We start from the raw sequence: 27,842 nt of genomic DNA on the forward strand, positions 1-27,842 counted from the left end.
TAGGGCCAAATGTGACAGTTTAAATATCCTGCCTTGACTGAAGATGGTAGGTTTGGAGAACTGAAAGTTAAAATTATACTCCGGGTTGGGACTAAATTGCCATCTTTTCGGATCATGATCCTTTTTGCCTGAGTGACGTTTTGTTCTTTTAAGTTGCTGAACTATTTCGTTTTCGGGGATGTTCAATAAATTCCATTCAGTGATCACTCCCTTTGAAGAATTGAGGGTGGTATGTGGTGTGATTTGAACTGGGATTCCACTCAAGAATGTTAGACGTAGTAGTAGTTCAGAGTGTCTAGAATTGGTGGTCTCTATTAACAAATCTCCAGATTGAAGACGTTTCACCATTTTTGGTGAACCTGCAGCACGTTCAAGGCATCTCTGAATGGTGAAGGGGGAGAGCTTGCCGACAGGTTGCACTGACAGAGAATGTATAATCAGGAATGCTGGTAATTCCTGACTGCCAGTGTCTTTCTTGATTGTCTTTGAGATAGAGAAGGCATGGTCAGTATCGTGATTGTCAATTTGTTGAGAGCTCTTTGGCTCTAAACGTGGGAATTCATTTGTTTCCATCTCTGCTCCTTTTAGCCCTGAGGGTTGGATTTCCTCCCAGGTTACAGGCCCCACCATGTGGAGGCAGGAGCAGTGCCACCAGTGACCAAGCGGATGTGTAAATTAGTAGAGTTGGTTAGTAATAAATATAAAGACTAAGAAAAGAAAGGTGGATTTCCTTTCTTGGTTCTTACTTTTGATCTCTAAAGTGCAGAACTGCTTCAAATAAACAAAAGAATAAGCACACTAGAAAAGAAACAAAACTATATCACTTTAGAGAGCCCTCTATTATCACAGTAAGAAAATCGCCTGTCACTATCGCTTGGGGCCAGCGTTTCTGGAGCAGTATTAAAAGCACCAAGGCACCCCAGTGCACATACTGATTCTAACCACAATGCAGTCATAACCAAGATCAAGCTGAGATTGAAAGCTATTAAGAGAATTAAACCAATGAACGAAGTTGACTTAGAGAAGTTAAAAAATCCATCGTAAAAAACATATCAGTTAATGAAGACTTGCCTTAAAGGGAGAATGCAACACATTCACAGGCAGAAGAGGGGAGTAGAAGATCTTTGGAAGAGTTTTAAATCAGTTCTGACTGAAACGAGCTTAGAAGTTCTAGGTTATGAAAAATGCCTGAAGGAGGGCTGAATGACATTAAATTTTGACATTCATGAAGAAGCACAGAGCATTTAAGACCTGCAATGCGCTAAGGTACAAGGAGGTGAATAGACTGATTAAAAACAAAATTAGAGGAGCTAAAGAGAGCTGGAACACAGAAAAATGCAGAGAAATAGAAGCACTGCAAGAAAAGCATGATGATTTGATGATTTCAATCCTCATAAAAAGATTAAAGAGATTTCAGGAATTAATATAATAAAATAACCAACTTCAATCAGAAATGACAAAGGTGATATTATCATGGGAGAATCAGAAAAACTGGAGATGTGGGCTAAATACATAAAAGACCTCTTCGCCGATAGTAAATATAAGTTAGATGATAACAACAATGCAGTGGTAGGGCCATCCATCCTACGATCTGAGGTGAAGAGGGTGATTAAATCAATGAAGAAGGGAAAAGCCAAAGGACCTGATGAAAGCAGAGTGGAAATAGTCAAATTGCTTGACTATAAAAACACCAACATTCTTGTTGAATTACTTAACAGAATTTATGACATGGGCAACAACCCTCGGGACTGGTTGACATCAACGTTCATTACTCTTACCATCAAATTTTCAGGAATTGTGAGCAGTCGATGGACGGTTTGCATTTAGGGTAGGACTGGGTATAAGACAAGCACTATTTTGTGCCCACGTCATGATGCAAAGGTACAGAGAACAACAGACTGATGTCCATCTTTGTTTTATTATCTTTGAGAAGCCCTCTGATTGAGTCCAACACAATGATCTCATCGAGATCCTTGAGGAGTCTGGCCTTGATGAAAAGGACATCCGAATAACACCTGTACTGTAACCAAATGGCATCTGTTGTAATTGATGGCAGAAAGACAGAAAACATCAACATTGAACGTGGTGTGACACAAAGATGTGACTCTCCTCCACTGTTGTTTAACATTTACTTGGATGGTATCTTCAAGAGAGCATTAGATGAAAAAATTAAGAAATATCTGTTAATGGTAGAGTGATTAACAAACTATGTTATGCAGATGACCCTGTACTTTCACAACTAATATGCAGGACTTACAGATACTTCTCAACCTTGTGAGCGAGGAAAGTGAAAGAATGGGCGTAGGGATTAATATCAATAAGACTAAGCTCGTGGTCCTTAATGGGGCAATGCCAAAACCTCCCCTCATATTAAATGGAAGGCTGATAGAGAGAGGTGAGAAAATCAAATATCCAGGCTGTTAGATCAATAACAAAAACGACCGTATATGGAAATAAAAGCAAGGATTGAAATGGCCAGGTAGTATTTTCTTAAAATGAGACCTGTATTGTGCAATGGAAACCTGGATTTCCACCTTTGAATCTGGATTATGAGATGTCACATCTGGTTAGTTCTGTTGTATGGACATTGAAAAGCCCCTCTAAAAAACTAGAAGCATTTGAAATGCAGAAGTACAGAAGAATGTTAAAGACACCATGGACAGCAAGAATGACCAATGAGATTGTCCTGCAGAGAATTGAAAAAACCTGTGAATTGCTGAAGGACCTAAAGAAAAGAAAAACGGCATATCTTGGACACCTGATGAGGAACAACAAATATGCAATTCCATGGCTAATTATTGAGAGGAGAGTGGAAGGAAGAAGAAAGCCTGGGAGAAGATGCACATCATGGCAAGACATCATCAAGAATTGGTCAGGACCGAACACCGAACAGCTGTTCAGAGCTACCAGAGACCAAGAGCCATTTGCCATGGTGGTTGCTGACCTCTGTTAGGAGACGGCACATGGAGAAGAAGAAAGATATAAATAAACTAGGTGATTTCATCTGTTCTTAAAGATTGGGACAATGGTGCTGTATATCTATATTCTATATACAATATACCGTATTTCCCATGTATAAGACGCATCTTTTTTTGAAAAATTTGTGGTCTAAAAACTGGGTGCGTCTTATACAGTGGTTGTAGATTTTTTTTACTTGCATTTCCCGCTTTGTCGTGCTTGTTTTCTTTGCACTCATTGTTTCGCACTTGGTACCGGTATATTAGGTTACGTTTTGCCACGTTCTGCCCAGAAATGGCTCAGAAAAGATTTTCGTACAGTGCTGAATTCAAGTTAAAAGTGATCCAGTTTGCAAAAGTGAATGGAAATCGTGCTGCTGAACGTAAGTTTGGTCCTCCTCCAACTGAGAAAACAATCTGAGACTGGCTACGGGAAGAAGAAACCCTACTGAAAACGCCACGGCAGAAGAAGGCCATTAGAGGCAAGTCAGCAAAATGGCCTAATTTAGAGAGGGAATTGAAGATATAGATTGATGAGCAAAGGGCAATTGGAATTCCTGTGTCCACAAAGATGGTTCACAGCATGAGGCAAGAATTGCTGATGAAAAAGAAGTTACTGATTTCAAAGGAGGACATAATTGGTGCTTCAGGTTCATGAAACGGAATGGACTAAGCATGCGTACACGCACCAGACTTGCCCAAAAGATGCCTGAAAGCTATGAACAGAAGGTCTTTGAATTTCGTCGTTTTGTCATTCAATGTCGGAAGACATATCAGTTTGGGTTGGGACAGATTGCAAATATGGACAAAGTCCCCTTTCAATTTGATGTCCCAAGTAACAGAACTGTTCATAAGAAGGGGGTGAAAACTGTAACTGTGAAGACAAGTGGACATGAAAAGAGCCATTATACAGTTGTTCTAGCTTGTTGTGCCGACAGAACCAAGCTGCCTCGGCGCCTCCGTAGCCAGGTGGGAAGGAACAGCACTGCGTAGCACACGTTTCTTGATTAGACTGGAGTTCGAGCCTGTCACCACCAAATACGGAGGATGCGGAAAGGTCAGGGAATGACCACCGCATATCCCAGAGCAATATGGCCTTAGTTGCTAATGCTCCTAAAAACCAAATCACAAACAAACAAACCAAGCTGCCTCCTATGCTGATTTTCAAACACAAAACAATGAAAAAAGAAGACATTCTTCGAGGAGTGATTGTCCACGTTCATGACAAGGGTTGGATGGGATGAAGATCTGGTTTGAGAAAGTTTGGAGCAGGAGACCAGGTGGGATCTGAATATTATACAATTATCATTGTTGGGTGTTTTCTGTCTATCAGTGGCCCTTGTCCATAAATAATTTTTTCCCATTTTTCCTACCTCTTCATATAATCTTTATATATATATATATAATTAGATCAGAGTATAAATGGAGGAATGATGACCACATCAGATGTATTAACAATGGAAAAAATAAATAGGTAATTGTAAAATAAAATGTAAATTAAAATAAAATTAAATAAAAATACATATAGTACTTAATGCAATAGATCCATGATTTTAACTTCGTCATCAAGGGTCAGCAGCTAAACTCAATACAGCAAAAAGCAGCTATGTATGTTTCTGATATAAAACATACGTAGTAAGAGGTAAAAATGAAGGCTGATGTATATTTCATAGCTGACCCGATAGAGACCAACAAGGAAAGGAATAAAAACCAGATCATATCTAAAGTAAAAATTAAGATAAGATTAAATAAAAAGAAATAAAATAAAATAGCAAGCCACCCAAGAGGAATTTAAAAACAAAAGTAATGTAAAATGCAGACGAGTTGATATTGAAAGGGTGGATAACTTACATCGGTGAAATGGGCTGAGGGAAGCAAACTTCAGTCAAGCTGTATTGGCGAAACAAAGAAGTTAGCAAATTAGTTCTCGGCGTATTAATAACATGTTGAAATAACCCCAAATGTGGGAAGGGGAGAAGGTATAAATAGGTCAAAGTTACCTGTGTAGTAGGAAGGTTGGCAATTAAACAAATGAAACATAAACAACCCAGTATAGGGGAGAAATATCAAACTGACAAAGTAGAGACAAAAAAAGGCTCTAAACTTTGTTGGAGACGAAAAAAGCCTTCCAAGCATGGATCAATTCAGTGTCTGCTAATATATTCCATAACTATAAATCTTTATTGCCTTATGGTCACTCTTTCTGCTGGTATTAAATGCCAACTTTCCAAAATTAAACAACAATTAGCAGATATACATAAACATTTTGTTATCATTTCAGTGGACAAAGCTTCTAGCAATTATGCCATTATTTGTAAAGCCTTTTATTTACAGACTTTAAATGCAGAACTTAATTTCAGTGCTGCCTACAACTCCATCACCAATGACAGCAGTATAATCACTATACACAGTGGCAACCCCCAAGGCAGCATGCGCTGGTCCCAAAGGGACTAGTTGTTGTAGATCACTCTATTATCAGGGAAACGGGGAACATATTGTGCAAAAAGGATATTTTGTTTTGGTTTTTAGGAGCATTAACAACTAACGCCATATTGCTCAGGGAATATGCGGTGGTCATTCCTTGACCTTTCCGCATCCTCCGTATTTGGTGGTGACTGGCTCACACCCCGGTCTAATCAAGAAGCGTGTGCTATGCACTGCTGCTCCTTCCCACCTGGCTACGGAGGCGCCTGCAAAAAGGATAGATGGAACAGGACCAGGGTATGTCTGCCAGAGGCAAAGGTCAATGATTTTGTAGGGCAGATATCATCCCTTAACGGCACAAAGGGTGATATTGTTGTACACGTTGGCACAAATGATATTAAGAGTAGGAGACTGGCAGAATTACGTAACAAGTACAAGACAATGCTGAAAAAAAAGCCATGAGTTAGGGTTAAATTTGAAAGTGTCTGCAATTCTGCCCAGACACGACAGGAGGGAGTATATGATGAGAGACTTGTTGATCAATTCTACCCTGGAGAGATTGTGCAAGGCTCAATGGTAGAATTTTTCTCAGCCTGGTCTGTGCTTGTTAACAGGAGAGACTGCTTCTACAGGGATGGGATACACTTAAATAGAAAGAGTGCAAGAATATTTGCTGATGCTATCGAGGCAGAGTTAGGTGGGTTGAAAAACTGCTAGCTTGGGGGGATAACCGGACTAACAGATAAACAGTAGCTGCTGACAGAGGTAAAAATGATTCTTGCACTACTTCTATTGAAATGCAATTGAGCAGCAGCCTGAAAAGAAAGGCAATGGGAATTTCCAGGTTGCTGGGAATCATAGTGGAACAAGTAAATACATGGGCTGTGTTAGGGTAACTAAGAGTAGAAACAGGTGCATGTATACTTGCATGTACACCAATGCTAGAAGTATAGTTAATAAATTCGATGAGCTTGAAGTGCTAGTCAAGACATTAAAGGCAGATATTGTTGGGATATCAGAGACATGGTGTCACACAGACATAAGTAGTGCAGAACTGGAATTTGGGGAGTACAATGTGTACATAAAGGATAGACTGGAAGGGAGGAGGGGTTATGCTGTTAGTTAAGAAACACATAAAATCTAAGGAAGTGCATCCAATTGATGTGGGTGGACAATGCAATGTTGAGTCTGTTTGGTGTAACATAAGCACTGGGAAAGGAAAAATGAGAGAAGGTGTGTGTTATAGGCCTAATGAATCTGATGAGTATAATGAGCAATTGTACAGAGAAATAGAGTGGGCCAGTAAATTAGAGTGTCTTATAATGGGGGATTTAAATTTCCTAAATATGACTGGAATTTGTGGGTTGGTCACTCACACACTAGCAAGGCTTTTGTGGATTTATTGGATGATTGTTTTCTCCAGCAGCATGTTCGGGAGGCAACTAGAGGGAATAATACTCTTGATCTGATTATCAGTAGTGATTCTTCATGCATCAAGAATCTGCAGATAAAGGAACCACTAGGTGGCAGTGATCACAGTGTGCTGAAGTAGATTTACTCAAAGAGGTAACTACCATCAAGTGTAAAGGGAAGAGTTTTTGCTTTCGTAAAGGTGACTACGGTGGTCTGAGACAGTATTTAAATTCTATACGGTGGAACCAACTGATGATGTTACCAACAGCAAATTGAAAATGGGAAGCATTCAAAGAATTAATCTTGGAAGCTACTAGGCTTTTCATACCAACAGAGAAATATTGTTCAAGATTTAGGCCTAAATGGATGTCATGTGAACTAATTAGACATGTGACAGAGAAGAAAAATGCATGGGATACATATAAATTAACATGTGACACAGAAGCCTATGATAGATATAAGCTCGTCTGTAACCAAGTTACAAAGGAGGTTAGGCAGGCGAAGGCAGATTACGAGAAATCTTCGGCAAAGGATGCAAAGAAAAACAGCAAAGAGTTCTTTACTTATGTAAACTCATAAGTTTTTCAGATTTGCCCCAAACAAACGGCTGCCCTGATTAAAAGGTGGCCCAAATAACCAGAATCCACTATATATATATATAACTATTGACAATTCTACATAATTTCTAAAGTTGCTTATTTCTAGTGTTCGACTACCAGGCAATAAATCACTTCTTACACTATGAGGACATAGTTTGTCATTCAGTTATTTTAGCATAGCACGACTTTCCCTTCTTTTAAGTACCCCAATGGGTAGTCATTCTCTGCTGCAGAAAGACAACATAAACAGACTACCTGCAGGCTGACCTGATTAAGGGGAAGTGGTGATCTCTAAGTCGCTGGTCAGCATGACTTTGTACCGGATTGCATTTCGCTGGCTATTATGAGATGAAGGGCTTGGCTGAACGTACAAGATATCCATTCAAGTTTTGAAATAGAAAATAAAGTTGTTTACCTGATCATTTAGTAGGAGCAACTTGCCTCAGGAACAAGCACGCCACTGAAAGTGGTAGAGAATGAAAAGGACGTGGGGGCAATTGTGCAGGCAGATATAAAGTTTTCTGAGCAGTGCAAGAGTCTGTGAGAGTAGCTCATGGTGTCTTGCCAATGATATATAGGAATTTTTCTAGCAGGGATAAGGAGGTGATTATCCCCTTGTATAACCAATGGTCAGGCCACACCTTGAGTACTGTATACAGGTCTGGAGGCCTCATTTTAGGAATGATATAGAGGTGCTGGAGCGAGTGCAGAGAAGGGCAATAATGTTAGTGAATAAAACAAAGGGTTGCTCTTATGAAGAAAAGAAAGGCTTAAGTTTTGTAAATTACAGTGTCTGGAGACTAGGCACCTGCGAGGTGATCTGACTGAGGTGTATAAATCCTTGAATGGTTTGAGCATGCTCAATACTCATGGGATTCTTCCTCTTGCTCAGAATAATCATCTGAGATGGCATAATTTTTTTTTTTGGCTGATGCTATATAAGCTTGCTTTCTTGCATCATGTGCCTTTACTAATGCTACGAGGGTAACGTTGACCTATTTACACTTTCTCCCCTTCCCACACTTGGGGGTTACTTCATGCAGAGAACTAATTTGCTAACTTTTTTGGTTCACCGATACAATTTGGCTGATGTTTGCTCCCCTCAGCCCATTTCACCGGCTCCTCCTTGGCATCACCGTAAGTTGTCCGCCTTTGTCAATATCATCTCGTCTGCGTTTTACATTACTTTTGTTTTTAATTTCCTCTTGGGTGGCTTGCTATTTTATTTTATTTCTTTTTATTTAATCTTATCTTAATTTTTACTTTTATTTTTTACTTTAGATTTGATCTGGTTTTCGTTCCTTTCTTTGTTGCTCTCTCTTGGGTTGGCTATGAAATATATGTCAGCCTACATTTTTACCTCTTGCTACGTATATTTCATTTCAGAAACAGAAGCCTTGCTTCTTGCTATATTTCTATTGGTTTTTGCTGCTGACTCTTGACGATGAAGTTAAAGTCATTGGATCTATGGCATTAAGTACTATATGTATTTTTATTTAATTCTGTTTTAATTTACCTTTTATTTTACAGGTACTTATTTATTTTTTCCATTGTTAATACATCTGATGTGGTCAGCAGTCCTCCATTTATACTCTAATCTACTTATCTATATTCCATTATGGTCAGTGGGTATTTCTCCTATTACTGGCAGTGCCCCTTGTCCATAACCCATACCAAATTTTTTAATTAACATTCTTTTCATTTAAGCTGTTACTATTCACTACAACTACTTGTTATTAATACATTATATATATAGAAAGAGAGAGAGAGAGAGCACACACATTATACTATTCAACAAACATACCAGTGAATGGTGGATACATGACTAAGAATGTACATCCCACCCGTATATGTAGATTTCCTGCCCATCTCAGCAGAAAATCTCATATATGGGTGGGACGTACATTCATAATATTACATGCACAGTGGATGTGTATTCATTAAAACGTCACATGCATATTGAACTATAGCAAACCATGTCAACAGACTAAGTCTGCTGACAGGGTGGTTTGCTGTAGTTCACTGTGCATCTGATATTTTTTTAATTAAGTATATATAAAAAAGTTCTCATTTTTCTTATTAATGTATACTTTGAAATAAAATTACAAATATCATTTTCAAGTGTTTTGTAATAATAAAAAAAAAAAAAAAAGAGAGAAATAAAATATATTATTTTAATATTTTACAATATATTTCTTTTGGTACACACTGCAAAGAACTAATTGGTGACCAACGATTTTAAGTCCTTGAAAGGTAGCAAGACCTTCCCTCAAATAATATACCATTTTAGTCTAGATTCAGTTATCTGTTCAGTTTGACTGATAAAGACAGCAAATGCTGCACAATAAAAATCTGCTATAATAAAATGTGTGTAACTGGTATCAGAGTGGCAAAACAAGTTGAACTGATACAGATAGCCACATAAACTTCAAAATAACAATCAAATAATGACTTACTTAAGCAGATGTAAAGTAATAGTTCCTTCAGGTTTAATTTCAACATATTTTCCCCAGAACTTTAGTTTTGGATAAATAGATCCATAAAACATAAAATGAGAAGAATCTGCATGGAAAGCACTCACAGGAGGATGATGACTCACTTGTTCACAAACTATTCTGAAATCCATATCTTTTCTGAAAAATATATATCAAACAACTAATGTATATATTTTTTTATTTCAATACTTATCAAATGATTATATTTATAAAAATCTGTAATACTGATACATCAAGGAAAATTTGACATTAATAAACGATTGCAAGATGGAAAAAATCACACCAAAAGTTACGACGACTTATACAGACATAAGTCAAAGAAGCTTTTGATTCTACATATTACTTTCATTAAATGAGCAGCATGTGGAAGAAAGTTTTTCTTCCATTTGCTGCCTGGCTGATCATCTAGATTTCATAATCATCATAATTAAAGTGCATTAATAGTTTATAAAAATTGGATCCTACTGAAACTTGAGTACCTTTTTCAGGAAAATTCTGAGGAATGAATAAACAATGCCAAAGTTTATTTAAAAATTAGTTATTAAAAAAAGGGGGGGGGGGATGGCAACCATTAAGAATGACCAAAGTTTTTGAACAAAAGATCAAATCTCAGTTGCCCAGCTCTCAAATGCATGAAGACAGTTTTTTTTGGTTATCAATATTTAACTTTTAATTATAGTATAGAAGATATTAGACAGTAATCAGTGCATTATAGCCTAAGTTGCTGATGCACCAACAAATTTAACAACAACAACAACAACAATTATAGTATAAAACATTCAGAGAAATATATGCCATTTTTTGTTTATAATAGCAAATTGCAATGAATGGCATCGATTTAATTGTATCTCATATTGTGATTCCCATCACAATGAGTTATCATGTATTGTACTACCTCAAATAAGTAACACTTCTCCAATGGAGAAGACTATTGTTACTTATTCTCAGTGGATATCACACCACCACCCAGATGGCACGATTTCAAGGCATGTCGGCCTATCGTCTGTGGGTGAGCAAGTACCCTGGGGATGGCAACACCAGACAACGATAGGCTGAATAAGTTGTTGTTGTTGTTTGGTTTTTAGGAGCATTAGGAACTAAGGCCATATTGCTCCGGGCATATGAGGTGGTCATTCCCTGACCATTCCGCATCCTCCGTATTTGGTGGTGATGGGCTCGAACCCGGTCTAATCAAGAAGCGTGTGCTACACAATGCTGCTCCTTACCACCTGGCTACGGAGGCGCCGCCAAATAAGTAATGCTTCTCTAATAGAGAAGACTATTGTCTTCTCCATTGGAGAAGCATTACTTATTCGGGGTAGTGCAATACATGGTAACTCGTTGTGAAGGGAGTCACAACATGAGATACAATTAAATCGATGCCATTCATTGAAATTTGCTATTATGAACAAAGAATGGTGTGTATTTCAACAAATGTTCTATAGTGTGGTCCTTGAGGTTGTCACAGACATTCTCTCAGATATGCCAGACAACCTGTACTTGCTGTCGGGAGTCTAAAACACTGATGGAACTGATATTCGGGTGACACTCAAGTCAAGTGGACCCAATTTCGGCGAAGTCTGGACGGTCTGTGACAGCCATATCCTCTGTTTGCACCTTCACGATGGTGGGACTGTTAATAATCCTGGGTATAACCTCCATGCACAAGTACATGGTGGGTGCCCACCCAGGTGTGAATTAACGTAAGCAGGGGTCGAGGTGTGGCACCCACACCACATGGAGGAATGCCACCCCCTATGTTACCAGGCAGTACTAGGTGGTAGATGACTCATCAACCAGTGCAATACCACCACTTTGCTTATTGGAGGCTTGAAAGTGGTGGAACCCATGTTTAGTCTCTAGAGCTAAGTTCCGGTCAACCCTTCCCTATCTCTTCCATCATGCAGTATGATTGATGACTTTTGAGGTTATGATGAACATCGTGGCGAGATCCAATATTCCCTATATTTCGAGGGTACAGCTCTAAAACGGTGTTCGCAGGCCGGCCGCTAGTTAATACACTGGACCGAACCTATTGGTAACACTCTACGAGGCTTCTGGATCAGATAGCGTATAATCTTGCTACCTCTACTCTGCTAGATGGTGACTGGAGGGAGTCCAAGTAGTGTGTATGTGGGGAGCATTGTCGAGGCCACGTCCTGTCAAGGATCTGGGTATATTCTTACCACGTGTACGCCATATCCAAAAATTTCATTACTTCATACAGCATGTCCCACACAAATTTTCTTACTACTGAATACACCATGAATTGTCAAACTAATAGAGCAAGCTTATCTGTGAAAAGATCTAAACCTCCCAAGCACTTCCTAATCCATTTCACAAATATACGTGGTCTCAATTCTAATCTCAACGATGTCCATTTCCACTTGCACTCTGCCAAACCCCATGTACTTTTTCTGAGCGAATCTCAGTTATCGGTTGATTCAAATACTGCTCATCTCAGTTGCCCAAATTATTCGCTGTATGATTCCTTTCGCCTCTAAGGTGGTACTTGTGCATATGTCCGTTCCTATATTCCCTGTCAGAGACTTGGCAATTTGGAAAACCCTCTCTTTGATCTTCTCTGGCTTAAAATCTCTCTACCTCATTGTGTCAAATTCATCTGTTGTCTCTACCGTTCTCCCAACTCCACTAATCAATTGGAGCTCTTTGACTTCCTATCTTTGCAACTTGACTTTCTCCAGTCCAACTTTCCTAACAGTGAGGTAATTTACCTTGGTGATTTTAATGTTCACAACTCCAGCTGGCTTCCGATTTCTAGTCACACCGACCCAGCAGGTCGAGATGCTGAGGCTTTTGCAATTACTAACGACCTTACACAGATTGTTCATTTACCTACAAGAATATGGGACAATTCTAATCATACAGCCAATACGCTCGATCTTTTTTTCACAAAAAAAAAAAAAAAAAAACCTTAAAATTACATGGTCGATGTGAGAGGTCCTTCAGGCACTTCAGATCGCAACTTGGTGATTGTCTCTTCTCCAATGGAACCTTTATCTCATGGCTATTCCCAACCTCGTGTTGTTTGGCATTACAAGAATGCAAAATGGGATGACCTGCGAGACTTCTTTTCTTCTTTTCCTTGGTCGGATTACTGTTTCAAAACTTCTGATGTCAACGTTTGCTCAGGTCTTGTCTGTGAAATTATTCTTGCAGGAATGGAATCCTTTATCCCACACTCCACTTTAAAATCTCATCCTTTAAATAAACCTTGGTTTTCCAATAAATGTGCTAAGGCTGTTCAAGAGGAGAATGTTGCATATCGTAATTGGCTTGTTTCTAATTCTCCAGTTTCATTTTCTGCCTACACCAAAGCTGGCAACAATTGTAAAGCAGTTATTAATCAGTCCAAACTAGAGTTTGAACAGGCTAAGAGTGAAAACTTGCTTCTTGCCCTAATGGTAGCTGAGCATTCTGGTCTCTTGCCAAAGCTATTGGCCGCAACTTTTCCCCATCTCTGCTCCCACCTCTGTCCAAACCAGATGGTTCTGTTGTCACTTCAGCCAAGGATAAAGCTGCCCTGCGAGCATCCCATTTTTCTTTCAACTCATGTATTAATGATCTTGGTAAAACAACTCCCACTATTCCCAACACGCTCTGTCAAAAGGATGTCAGAAGGATTTTGATGAATATCGATGCCAAGAAAGCTCCAGGTCGAGATGGTATTTCTCGACTTGTGATCAAAATCTGTGCTCCTACACTTGCTCCTATTCTTTGCCGCCTTTTTTCACTTTCTTATTCCAAAGGTGTTTTTCCTCCTGCTTGGAAATTTGCTCATGTCCAGCAATTCCTAAAAAGGGTGACAAATCCCTCCCATCCAATTATCGTCCCATTGCAATTACTTCTACTCTTTCTAAAGTAATGGAGAAAGCAATTAACCGCGAACTCTTAAACTACCTAGAAACCTTCAGTCTGATCAACGATCGCCAGTATGGATTCCGTCAGTGTTGATCCACTGGTGATATTCTGGCTTATGTTACCCATTTATGGACTAATTCAATGTAAAGGTTCGGTGAAACACAAGTAGTTGCTCTTGATATCTCAAAGGCTTTCGATCGTGTTTGGCATAAGGGTCTTCTAAACAAGCTTCCTCTTATGGTTTGCCAACTGTTTTTAGTAATTGGTTATCCAGATTTCTCTCTGATCGCTCACCGAGGGTAATGGTAGATGGCTCTCTGTCTTCTAACTTCTCCACTAATGCCGGTGTCCCGCAAGGTTCAGTTCTTTCTCCCACTCTTTTCCTCTTGTATATTAATGACCTTCTTCCATTGACTGGAAATCCTATCCATAGCTTTGCCAATGATAGCACATTGCATTCCACTTTCCATTTTGAGAAACCTTGTCCTGCTCAATCAGCTTCAACTTCTCAAAAATCTACTACCAATTCCTTAATTGCCGATCTTAACGTAATTCTCCAGTGGGGCAAAGACAACTTAGTTGATTTCAACCCTTCTAAAACTCAGTCTTGTCTTATATCTCTTAAAAAGGATTCTTCTGCTCCTATGCTTATCTTTAGTGACACTCCGATTTCTAGGCAAAATGATATCTCTCTTCTGGGGATTACCCTGACTTCTAATCTCTCTTGGCATAAACACATTACAAATATTGCTTCCTCTGCATCTAACTTGGTTTTCTCTTTCACTCTCGGCGTTAATTTTCTTCCAAGCAGCTGCTCAAGTCTGTATAAATCGCAAATCTGCCCAGCCATGGAATATTGTTACCACATTTGGGGTGGTGCCCCCAAAACCTCTCTCAGGCTTCTTGATTCCATTCAGAAGAGGGCAGTTAGGTTAATTAATGATTCATCTCTAACAGAGTCTCTCCACTCAATGTCTCATAGATGTATTGTTCCTGCTGCATGCCTCTTCTACAGATACTTCCATGGGCACTGTTCTTCTGTATTGGCTTCTATAATTCCCGCTCTCTCTTTCAAAACAGTCTGAACATGTGCCGCCACCAGCCAACATCCATTTACTGTCCAACTTCAAACTCACAGAACCAACTTTTCATCTTCCTCATTTATTCATTCAACTGTCGTTTTCTCGAACAACCTTCCTCCATACATATTTCCTGAAAATTACAGTCTACAGAAGTTCAAGTCCAATGTAAACAAATATCTTCTTTCATCTTCTCAATCTCCAACCCAAGCATGGTACTGAGTACTATAGATATCAATACCTCTCATGTTTGGGGTTTACATAAAAAAAAAAAAGAAAAAAAAAAAAAGTAAATTCCCAATTCATAATATATTATGCTTCATGCATTTATTTACTTAGTAAAATTTTTAGTATTTTTTAAAGTTATTTAATGTTCCAGATTCATCTACTGAAGTAATTAGTCCATATTGCTCCTATTGAAAAAGGAATGGTATTTTCTTCATAACAATGCATTTTCGTGATTGAGATATTTTATTTTTAGTTAAAATAATTAAATGCACTTGGCATAATACTTTAAGAGTTTAATATCTATATAATATCGGTGTTTAGATACACCCTAGACACTCTTAAAAAACTACAAAGTAGTTGTTGTGGGCATCATTTGCTCTTTCTCATATTGTGCTCTGCCTTCACGACGAGTTGCCATGATACTGCACTACCTCAAATAACTAACGCTTCACTAATAGAGAAGACTATTGTTACTTATTCTCAGTGAATACCACCACCCTTTTGGCATCTCTCATATTGTGCGATTAACTTCACAACTGGGTCGTCATGTCTGCAATACTAGGGTACCTGCCCACCCACTGATGATAGGTGAATAGCCTTGAAACATGTCTGGGTGGTGGTACTCACTGAGAATAAGTAACAATAGTCTTCTCTATTAGTGAAGCGTTACTTATTTGAGGTAGTGCAGTATCATGGCAACTCGTCGTGAAGGCAGAGCACAATATGAGAAAGAGCAAATGATGCCCACAACAACTACTTTGTAGTTTTTTAAGTGTCTATAGTGTATCTAAACACCGATATTATATTTATTTTTAGTGTATACAGTTTGTTAACTATAGAAAAAAAAAAAAAAATCTGAATAAAGAATCTATTCACTGATGTATTCTCTATACATATATTTATATCTGTAATAAAAAAGAAAGTCAATAATTATAACGACTGTAACTAATATTTATGGATCAATGCAGTTGCAGAGCAATCATGCATTACAACCATAATGTGTATAAAGTATTGAGGGTAATAATAGAAAATAACAGAAAAGGTAAATCAATCAAATAATACCATTCAGGGAATTTAGCAAAACGCAAAGGATTTAAAAAAAATAATAATAAATAATTATCGCTTTTTACCCACAATCCTTATATATGACTTGAACTGGGGCCAACCACCCAGACTGAAGGCAAAAAATGACAAGAAGTTCTCTGTTTCTGTAATGATCAATATATGCTAAGTAATTTAAATCTAAACCAAATATAAACCAACTATAGTAATCAAAAATGGTTAAGAAATTTTAGAATCAAAAGTAAGAAAATATAATTATAAATGTAAGCACATATATTAATCATCGTTGACCAGACAGAGAACGTAATTTAATGATTACGATAAGATTAAATATATAATACATACTACATATCTACTGTATCCAGGACATAATGTAGTAACAATAATAGTCGTCAAGATCAAAATAATATGTGGTGCCCCCTATGTGATGGATATGATAAAAATAAATAAATAATTAATTAATTAACCAATTAAATTTAAGTTAACGCAAAGAGAGAAACATGCAGATAGTAAGAAGTAAAACTAAAGGAGTAGGAATAATAGAACCTGAAAAATAGTGGTATAGATAAGAAATAGTTTCTTCTACGTCCTCGGATTGCCCTAATAATTTCGGAGAAATGAAAATAAAGAGTGTAGGACAGCTTAAAGACAATACAAGATATAAGTTGTGGCTTGGGTATGCCTGGGATCGCAAACCTGTTCCTATAGTAGGACCCTGAGCTGAATTTGCATGTTACCTCAGCGTGAACTTAAGTAAACTTAAATGAATTTAACTATGTAAAAAAAGATACACTGTAATTTGCAAGCTGGTGGGTACAAGTTTTCTACGCCTTAAGACACCAAGAAAGCAAAGTGTATCCTATGTACATATATACATGGCACTTTGTTAGTGGGGAACTGGTGCAAAAGGTGACCTCTCATACTGATCTTGGCCTCACCTGGGACGTTGGGCTCACATTTCAGCCTCACTTTGCCAGGATGAGGCAGAAGACGTAATAATAGCTGCTCTTTGGGCAGTGCGTCAAGAGCTCATTGGTGTGCATCAGCCAGCGCTGCTTGTTCGGCACATCCTGAGGTGCATTACGCCGATTCCTCTCTATGCTTCAGAAATTTGGTCATCTGCACCTGCCTCATACCTTCAGAAGTATCTCAGTTTAGAGTACTGGTTGCTTAGATGGATGAACAGGGTGGTAGGCCACCCCCTTACTATCCCCAGACCTATCCTACAAGCAAATCTGGGCACCACTCCCTGGAGACATATATCATGACAAAAAATGTCCTCATGCTTGCACGGCTTATAACGAGGCGAACTGATGCTCCATCGGTATCCACATTAATCTCTGGCCCTAGGAGGGCAAGAGGGGAGCACCCTGACTCCTGTCTCCCTCTACGTCTTATGCTGTCAAACATCGATTCCCTGAGGAACATGTTTCCAGCAAATTGTCTTCGGATCTTTAATAAATTTAGGATCCATCCTGATAGGTTCTGTGAAGACAGACCCTATAGGAAGGAAATCCTCAAGAACTGCTACCAAATTATGAACTTATAATACTCACCTGCTCCTGGACAGACTGTTTTTTTTTTTTTTTAACTTGCCTATTTGTATATGACAAAGATTTTTTGTCTTCATGCAATCATATGTTTTGTATATTACTGTATATTTTGTACATTATTGTATATTTAATCCTGTAAATATCTCGGGTCAAGCACGCATGTACTGTTGTTAATTGTATATGCATTACTCGCACCTTAGTCTGTATATATTCACACCCTTCTGGCACAGAGCCGTCCCGGGGTGACCCAAGATTTCTTAGGAAATAAACTGATTTTAATAATAATAATAAAAAAAAATATGACAATTATAATTGTATTGAACCAATGGGTTCAGAAAACAAATTTTTGAAATTAATTATGCTTATCGCTTTCCTGAAGTGGTATTTCAGGTAAGCGATGGGGAAATTATTATTAATCAACTTGTTCTACAATGCTATTATGTTTGCTGAACAGTTTTTATTATTATTGCAAATATAAGCAATACTCAGACACTGGGATAAAATGATATTAGCATGCCGACTACATTGAAATTAAATGCGTCTCTATTATATAGGTTTACGCTATATTATTATAGAATATTTCTATATGAAGATCCAGGTAATTTGCTATAGTATCAGAACTATTAGTTTTTTCTAATACAAATTCTTCTGGATATAATTTACTGTAATTCTGAACAAAATGTGGACAATTAAACACACATAGATCATCTATATATCTGAATATAAGTAGGTTATCTTGGAATGCTCTTTCTGTATAATATAGATAAAGGTTTGCGATTATGATTTATGCTGGACTTCCCATAGGGATGCCATTCACTTGCAAGTATGACGATGTTCCATCATATACATAATTATTAAAGATGCATAAATTTATTAGAGTATCCCAATAGGTTAAATCAACCTTTATAGCATTTTTATTTTCCAAATATAGTTTCTGAAGAAAGATAATAATAATATAGACGTAATAATATAGACGTAAATGTATATAATAAAAGAGACGCATTTAATTTCAATGTAGTCGGCTTTACAAACTGGAGATCTAATATATCAAAATCAGTGCATACCAATATCATTTTATCCCAATGTCTGAGGATTGCTTATATTTGCAATAATAATAAAAACTGTTCAGCAAATATAATAGCATTGTACAACAAGTTCATTAATAATAATTTCCACATCGCTCACCTGAAATACCACTTCAGGAAAGCGATAAGCATAATTAATTTCAAAAATTTGTTTTCTGAACCCATTGGTTCAATACAATTATAATTGTCATATTTAGTGCCATGTATATATGTACATAGGATACACTTTGCTTTCTTGGTGTCTTACGGCGTAGAAAACTTGTACCCATCGGCTTGCAAATTACAGTGTATCTTTTTTTACATAGTTAAATTCATTTAAGTTTACTTAAGTTCACGCTGAGGTAACATGCAAATTCAGCTCAGGGTCCTACTATAGGAACGGGTTTGCGATCCCGGGCATACCCAAGCCACAACTTATATCTTGTATTGTCTTTAAGCTGTCCTACACTCTTTATTTTATTTCTCCGAAATTATTAGGGCAATCCGAGGACGTAGGAGAAACTATTTCTTATCTATACCACTATTTTTCAGGTTCTATTATTCCTACTCCTTTAGTTTTTCTTCTTACTATCTGCATGTTTCTCTTTGCGTTAACTTAAATTTGATTGGTTAATTAATTAATTATTTATTTTTATTTATTTTTGCCATATCCATCACATGGGGGGTACCACATATCATTTTGATCTTGACGACTATTATTGTTACTACATTATATCCTGGATACGGTAGATATTGTCCTGGATATTGTATAGAATCTGATTGTAGTATGTATTATATATTTAATATTATTGTAATCATTAAATGACATTCTCTGTCGGGTCAACGATGATTAATATATGCTTACATTTATAATTTATTTATATTTTCTTACTTTGTTTTCTAAAATTTCTTAACCATTTTTAATTACTATATTTGGTTTAGATTTAAATTACTTAGCATACATTGATCATTACAGAAACAGAGAACTTCTTGTCGTTTTTTGCCTTCAGTCTGGGTGGTTGGCCCCAGTTGAAGTCATCTGGATTGTTGGTAAAAAGCGATAATTTTTTTTTTTTTTTTTTTTTTTAAAATCCTTAGCGTTTTCCTCAATTCCCTGAATGGTATTATTTGATTGATTTACCTTTTCTATTATTTTCTATTATTATCCTCAATACTTTATACACATTATGGTTGTAATGCATGATTGATCTGCAACTGCATTGACCCATAAATATTAGTTATAGTCGTTATAATTATTAACTTTCTTTTTTATTACTGATATAAATATATACAAAAGCTTTGCTTAGGTTATGTATGCACTACCTAAGATTGCTTTTTCTATTATATTTCTTTTTTCTTAATTTTACCTTCATTGAATTTTTCTGAATTTTACCTTCATATATTTTATGAGTGCGCATTTTGGGTTTTATCTATATTATATTTTATTTTATATTATATTTCGACATTTTCAATAACTTTGTTCTTATTATGCTACTTAAAATCTCTAATAAGAAAATACTGCATCGGCAGAGTAGGATAAAAGTGACTGAGGATACTATTGTTACCCTGGTTAGTAATCCTAACCATGTTAATACCTTGACACATACACAAATATCACACACTTTACAGAGCAATTTAGCATATAATGCTTCTGGCACTAATATCCGATTACCACTTCTTAAATTTCAACCTTGTAATAACAAATTATGTCTTACTTGCCCCTATATGCATTCAAATCATGCTACAATTAATATAAATTCGTAAACATTCTGTAAAATGAATAATGTTATATATATGATCACTCGTCATACTTGCAATGTTAAATATACTGGTCAAACCAGCAATAATCTACATATCAGAATGCACTTTCATCATTCCGATATTAATACTTATAATAACAAGTCCAGTAAGGAAACAGGTAATCTTGAACACGATACTGAATTTAGACATTTCCAAAAACATACTTTTGGCAATATTTTCATTTCAATACTTAATGTAATTAATAACACAAATGAAAGATTATTGCAAGAAGAAATTAGCATGTTACAACATAAAATACTATATCCATACGGTCTGAATAATAGATTTAATCAAAAATATATGACGAACAATTTGAAAGATATTTGTGTTTATAATATGTTTCAAATTGCCAAACTTCATAAATCTAATTGCAAAAGAAAATATAGTAAATCCAAAACATATAAAAGCAACCAAGAGAACATCTAGGAGACTTCATAGATTTATTCAAAATGTGGGACACCAATCCTATAAATATTAGTAAAATACATAACACACTTTTCAGTATTAAACTTAGTGTACTCAAAGCACTGAGCAGGAAAGCCAATGATGATGTCTTTGCATCTTCTCACCTTATGCACCTTATACTAGACACTGTTAAATTCAGAATTAATATTTTGAATATTAACAAGAAACCAGAAAACTCTGTTCTCGTCTTATATTTTCAAAATAAAATGATGGATAATTTGGATATACAAAAAACTATTAATTTACGTAATGACTTGCTGCCTATTAATAACTTACATATTAATATCAGATTTAGATATTCTAAACCATTTGGTCTTAAAGTGTGTAACTATAAAATAATAGCTACAAACCTTCACAAAATTAACATCAGACAGGATACATGTGTTTGCCACAAACCTTCATTTCATAGATACGTGGATCCTAACCATAACCACATTATAACCAGCGATTTAGATATAATCCATGTCCTGAACTTAGAGATATTTTATAGCTTGGTTTTAAATTTCGACTTAATCTACCTATTAATAAATCTACCTTTAAAAAATTGTTATTTATAGATTTAATAAAATACTGCATAAGATCAGCACAGAAATATAACATACCAGTTGAGTCAGCATACCACATGTGGTTATTTACAATGCTTAATATCATATCTAACAAATATAACCAATTGAAATTCATACCGTATAATCTATATAATACAAAATTAATAAATAGGCAGCTCAAAGATATACATGAACATTTTGTAATTACTCCCGTTGACAAAGCTGCTTGCAATTATGCAATTATATGTAAGTCATATTACATAGAAATTATTAAAAATGAACTACAGTCTGACTATACACATAAATACATAGCATCTTTCCATAATATAATAATCAAAAAATTAATTGCATTGCATAAAAAATTAAAGTTAAAGTATAATAACCTAAAATATCCGTTTATATATGGTATACCCAAATTTCATAAATCACCTATTGCATTTAGATTCATAACATCATGTAGAGATAGTTATGCTAAAATTCCAGGAAAAACAGAAAAATTACTTAAAATTATATTAAATAACGTAAATAAAACTATCATAATAAATAATAACTTACAGATTATAAATGCAATAAAAAATAACAATATTCCACAAATAAAAACATTTAACTTTAACAGTTTACTTACTAGCATTAATCTTGATAATTTAAAAGTCGTTCTCAGAAACTATATTTGGAAAATAAAAATGCTATAAATTGTGATTTAACCTATTTGGATACTCTAATAAATTTATGCATCTTTAATAATTATGTATATGATGGAACATCATTAGCATTAGTAGAGGCATTTGATGCAAGAAAGCAAGCATATGCAGCATCAATCAAAAAAATAAAATAAAATAAAATAAAATAAATAAATGAATAAAAAAAAAAATAACCAATTCCACTTCACCCCTCTGTTCGTTCGAAATACCTGTCCAGCTGAGCCTTAAACTTATTTAGGCTATCGACTTCCACAACAAGGGATGGAAGTCTGTTCCACCAACCAACCACCCGCTAGCTAAAGGCAAATTTCCTCACGTCTATCCTATACATCTGTCTTTCCTCAATTTGAATTTATGCCCTCTCAGGTGATTATTCTGAGCAAGAGGAAGAATCCCATCAGCATTGAGCATGCTCAAACCATTCCAGGCTTTATACACCTCAGTCAGATCACCTCGCTGGTGCCTAGTCTCCAGACACTGTAATTTGCAAAACTTAAGCCTTTCTTCGTAAGAGCAACCCTTTGTTCCATTCACCAATCTTGTTGCCCTTCTCTGTAGTCGTTCCAGCATCTCTACATCCTTCTTGAAATGAGGCTTCCAGACATGTATACAGTACTCTAGGTGTGGCCTAACCATTGCCTTATACAAGGGAATAATCACCTCCTTATCGCTGCTAGAAAAATTCCTATATATCATTGACAATACACCATGAGCTACTCTTGCAGCCCTTCTGCACTCCTCAGAAAACTTCATATCTGCCTGCACAACCACCCCCAGGTCATTTTCATTCTCTACCACTGTCAGTGTAGTAACACAGAGTTGATACGTTTCTCTGGGGTTGCTGTTTCCCATATGTAGTACTTTACATTTGTCAATGTTAAACTTCATTTGCCACCTCTCAGCCAATCTGCTCAACCTTTCCAGATCCTGTTGCAGTAGCATAGTGTCAGTAGTATCCTTGACAACCCTGCCAACCTTCGTATTGTCTGCAAACCTGGACATTAAGCTTGATATACCATCATCAATATCATTTATAAATACAGAAAACAATAATGGACCCAATACTGAACCCTGAGTCCACTAATAACATTAGTCCATGATGAGCAGTGTCCATTGATTACCACTCTCTGTCTTCTCCCCCTCAACCACCCCTTTATCCATAGCAGCAATTTGCCTCCAATGCCACACTGGTCCAATTTGTGCAGCAGTCTTCCATGTGCAACAGTATCAAAAGCCTTTCTAAGATCCAAGTATATAATATCAAATTTATTCTTTGCATCCAGTTCTTTTGTGACTGCATCATAGTATCCAATCAAATTGGTCAGGCAAGACTTCCCCATAACAAAACCATGCTGTGTCTGAGCTATAACTGAAGTCTTGTCTAGATGATCCTGCAGTGCTTCTTTAACCAGTGCCTCCATTAATTTTCCGGGAACAGAAGTTAAACTAACAGGTCTATAATTACTCGTGTCAGCCTTTGATCCTCCTTTGTGAATTGGGGTCACATTTGCACATCTCCAGTCCATGGGTACTTCCCCTAAGTCCAAGGAAGCTCTCATAATTATGGCTAAGGGTGTGCTTACTTCCTTTGCTGCCTCCTTTAATATAACTGGATAGATCCCATCCACCCCAGGTGCCTTCCTTGTATTTATCTTCAACAATTTCTCCTCCACTTTACTCTCAGTTATTACAAAGATTCTCTAGCTTACTGCCAGAGTTGAATACACCTCTGGCATTCCCCTCGCTGAATAACTCCTCATGTGTGAATGTCGATGCAAAATATTCATTTAGTTTGTTAGCTACCTGAGCAGGATCTTCAACAGTTGACCCATCGATATCAAGTGGACCAATCTGATTCATCCCCTTCCTTCTAGAGTTTACATAAGTAAAGAACTCTTTGCTGTTTTTCTTTGCATCCCTTGCCAAAGATTTCTCATAATCTGCCTTCGCCTGCCTAACCTCCTTTGTAACTTGGTTACAGATCAACTTGTATCTATCATAGTCTTCTGTGTCACGTGTTAATTTGTATGTATCTCATGCATTTTTCTTCTCTGCCATGTCTCATTAGTTCATCTGACATCCACTTAGGCCTAAACCTTGAACAATATTTCTTAGTTGGTATGTAAAGCCTAGTAGCTTCCAAGATAAGTTCTTTGAATGCTTCCCATTTTGAATTTGCTGTTGGTAACATCATCAGTTGGTCCCACTGTATAGAATTTAAATACTGTCTCAGTCCATCGTAGTCGCCTTTACGAAAGCAATAACTCTTCCCTTTATCCCTAATGGTAGTTACCTCTTTGAGTAAATCCCACTTCAGCACACTGTGATCACTGCCACCTAGTGGTTCATTTATCTGCAGATTCTTAATGAATCAAGAATCACTACTGATAATCAAATCAAGAGTATTACTCCCTCTAGTTGCCTCCCAAACATGCTGATGTAGAAAACAGTCATCAAATAAAAGCCTTGCTAGTGTGTGAGTAACCAGCCCCGAAATTCCAGTCAATATCTGGGAAATTAAAATCCCCCATTATAAAAGTCTCTGATTTACTGGCCCACTCTATTTCCCTGTAAAATTTCTTATTATACTCATCGGAGTCATTAGGCCTATAGCACACTCCTACTCCCAATTTTGATCTCCCAATGCTTATGTCACACCAAACTGACTCGACACTGCACTGTCCAGCGATGTCGACTGGCTTCACTTCCTTGGATTTTATGTGTTTTTTAACTAATAGCATAACCCCTCTTCCCTTCCTATCCTGTCTATCCTTTCTGTAGACATTGTACTCCCCAAATTCCAGTTCTACATTCCTTATATCTGTGTGACACGACATCTCTGAAATCCCCACAATATCTGCCTTTGATGTTTTGAGCAATTCCTCAAATTCATCAAATTTATTTACCAAACTCCTAGCATTGGTGTACACACAAGTATACATGCACCTTTTCTTTTTCTTAGCTACACTAACACAACCGATGTGTTTACCTGTACCCCAATGATTTCCAGCAGTCTCTGAAATATCCTGCATCTTATTTTTCAGGCTGCAGCTCATTCCAATAGAAGCAGTGCAAGAATCACTTTCACCTCTGCCAGTGGCTACTGTTAATCTATTAGTCCTTGTATCCCCCCAATCTACCAGTTTTCCGACCCTAGATTGGGGGGATACAAGGACTAATAGATTATACATGCAAGTGAATGGCACCCCTATGGGAAGTCCAGCATCAAGCATAATCGCAAACCTTTATCTATATTATTATACAGAAAGCATTCCAAGATAACCTACTTATATTCAGATACGTAGATGATCTATGTGTGTTTAGTTGTCCATATTTTGTTCAGGACTACAGTAAATTATATCCAGAAGAACTTGTATTAGAAAAAACTAATAGTTATGATACTATAGAAAATTACCTGGATCTTCATATAGAAATATTTCATAATAATATAGACGTAAATGTATATAATAAAAGAGACACATTTAATTTCAATGCAGTCGGCCTTACAAAACTGGAGATCTAATATATCAAAATCAGTGCATGCTAATATCATTTTATCCCAATGTCTGAGGATTGCTTATATTTGCAATAATAATAAAAACTGTTCAGCAAACATAATAGCATTGTACAACAAGTTGATTAATAATAATTTTCCCATCGCTTACCTGAAATACTACTTCAGGAAACCGATAAGCATAATTAATTTTGAAAATTTGTTTTCTGAACCCATTGGTTCAATACAATTATAATTGTCATATTTAGTGCCATGTATATATGTACATAGGATACACTTTGCTTTCTTGGTGTCTTACGGCGTAGAAAACTTGTACCCATCGGCTTGCAAATTACAGTGTATCTTTTTTTACATAGTTAAATTCATTTAAGTTTACTTAAGTTCACGCTGAGGTAACATGCAAATTCAGCTCAGGGTCCTACTATAGGAACGGGTTTGCGATCCCGGGCATACCCGAGCCACAACTTATATCTTGTATTGTCTTTAAGCTGTCCTACACTCTTTATTTTTATTTCTCTGAAATTATTAGGGCAATCCGAGGACGTAGGAGAAATTATTTCTTATCTATACCAGTATTTTTCAGGTTCTATTATTCCTACTCCTTTAGTTTTTCTTCTTACTATCTGCATGTTTCTCTTTGCGTTAACTTAAATTTGATTGGTTATTTAATTAATTATTTATTTTTATTTATTTTTACCATATCCATCACATAGGGGGTACCACATATCATTTTGATCTTGACGACTATTATTGTTACTACATTATGTCCTGGATACGGTAGATATTGTCCTGGATATTGTATAGAATCTGATTGTAGTATGTATTATATATTTAATCTTATTGTAATCATTAAATGACATTCTCTGTCGGGTCAACGATGATTAATATATGCTTACATTTATAATTTATTTACAATTTACTTATATTTTCTTACTTTGTTTTCTAAAATGTCTTAACCATTTTAAATTACTATATTTGGTTTAGATTTATTACTTAGCATATATTGATCACTACAGAAACAGAGAACTTCTTGTCGTTTTTGGCCTTCAGTCTGGGTGGTTGGCCCCAGTTGAAGTCATCTGGATTGTTGGTAAAAAGCGATAATTTTTTTTTTTTTTTTTTTTAAATCCTTAGCGTTTTCCTCAATTCCCTAAATGGTATTATTTGATTGATTTACCTTTTCTATTATTATCCTTAATACTTTATATATATATATATATATATATATATATATATTGATGATATTTTAAGGAGTCCTTATGTGGTGTGATGTAATGACTAGATCGTAGATATAGCTTAGCTTAATTTTTCAGCACTCACCTCATGGTAATCCGCTTAGATGATTGAAAGTTTCACCACATATAGAGTGGTTATGAGATTCTAATAACTTACGGGGATTATAAATTTAAAAAGTAAGTTATGGGGGTTTAAAAATTTTACTAAGAAAGGAAAGTGCACCTTACATTCTATGGTTGTCTAATTAAAATAAATTAAATGAAGTGAGATAAAGGCTAATAGCCGCGCACGAACGACTTTCGAAATCGTCTTCAGTTAGCTATGGTGGGGAGGGAAGAGCGGGCATGTGTGTTATATACAGGTTGAGTTCCCGAAATGCATTTCTGTGCACGTGGAAACTTAATACGTGCTAAATAACCAATTATGGGGGGGGGGGAGAATTAGCGGGAATCTTTTTGTTTAATATGTTAAGTGATGTGTGGCACTTAACCCACTCAATGACGAGGCCTTCGTTTTGAAGGATTTTGTAACTGGAATTGAGTTTAACTATTGCGATTGCTGAATCAATGAGTGGGTTATGATTAAAAGATTGAACTTGTTGTGTTAGTTCTGTACTTGCTAAATTAGATTTGAAGCTATTAAAGTGGTAGTATGCAAGTGTGTTTAGAAATTTTTGATGTCCCAAATTTTGCTGTTGTACTGCCTAAGTAACATGCTTCACAATCTGATTAGCATCTAATCAAATATATAATGTTATTATGATCTTGTGTCCCGTACTCGTACGTTGTCTTGTATGAATTGTTAGAACTTAATTTGTTATAAGAT

The 27,842-nt window shown here is 36.4% G+C and overlaps 1 protein-coding gene across 2 annotated transcripts in view; it reads right to left on the reverse strand.

Annotated features, from left to right (window-relative positions):
• Nucleotides 1–27,842, reverse strand: part of LOC150084438 (oxysterol-binding protein-related protein 1-like) — a 707,041-nt gene that overhangs the window by 176,547 nt on the left and 502,652 nt on the right. For both annotated transcript variants that reach the window (XM_090376067.1, XM_090376066.1), the window contains one exon: nucleotides 9,850–10,026. In XM_090376067.1, the coding sequence (XP_090232193.1) occupies nucleotides 9,850–10,026 (177 nt within the window). The remainder of the gene's footprint in view (nucleotides 1–9,849; nucleotides 10,027–27,842) is intronic.

This window comes from Mastigoproctus giganteus, chromosome 6 (assembly GCF_048544385.1).
Source record: "Mastigoproctus giganteus isolate SK-2022 chromosome 6, ASM4854438v1, whole genome shotgun sequence".
In the NCBI taxonomy this organism is placed as follows: domain Eukaryota; kingdom Metazoa; phylum Arthropoda; class Arachnida; order Uropygi; family Thelyphonidae; genus Mastigoproctus; species Mastigoproctus giganteus.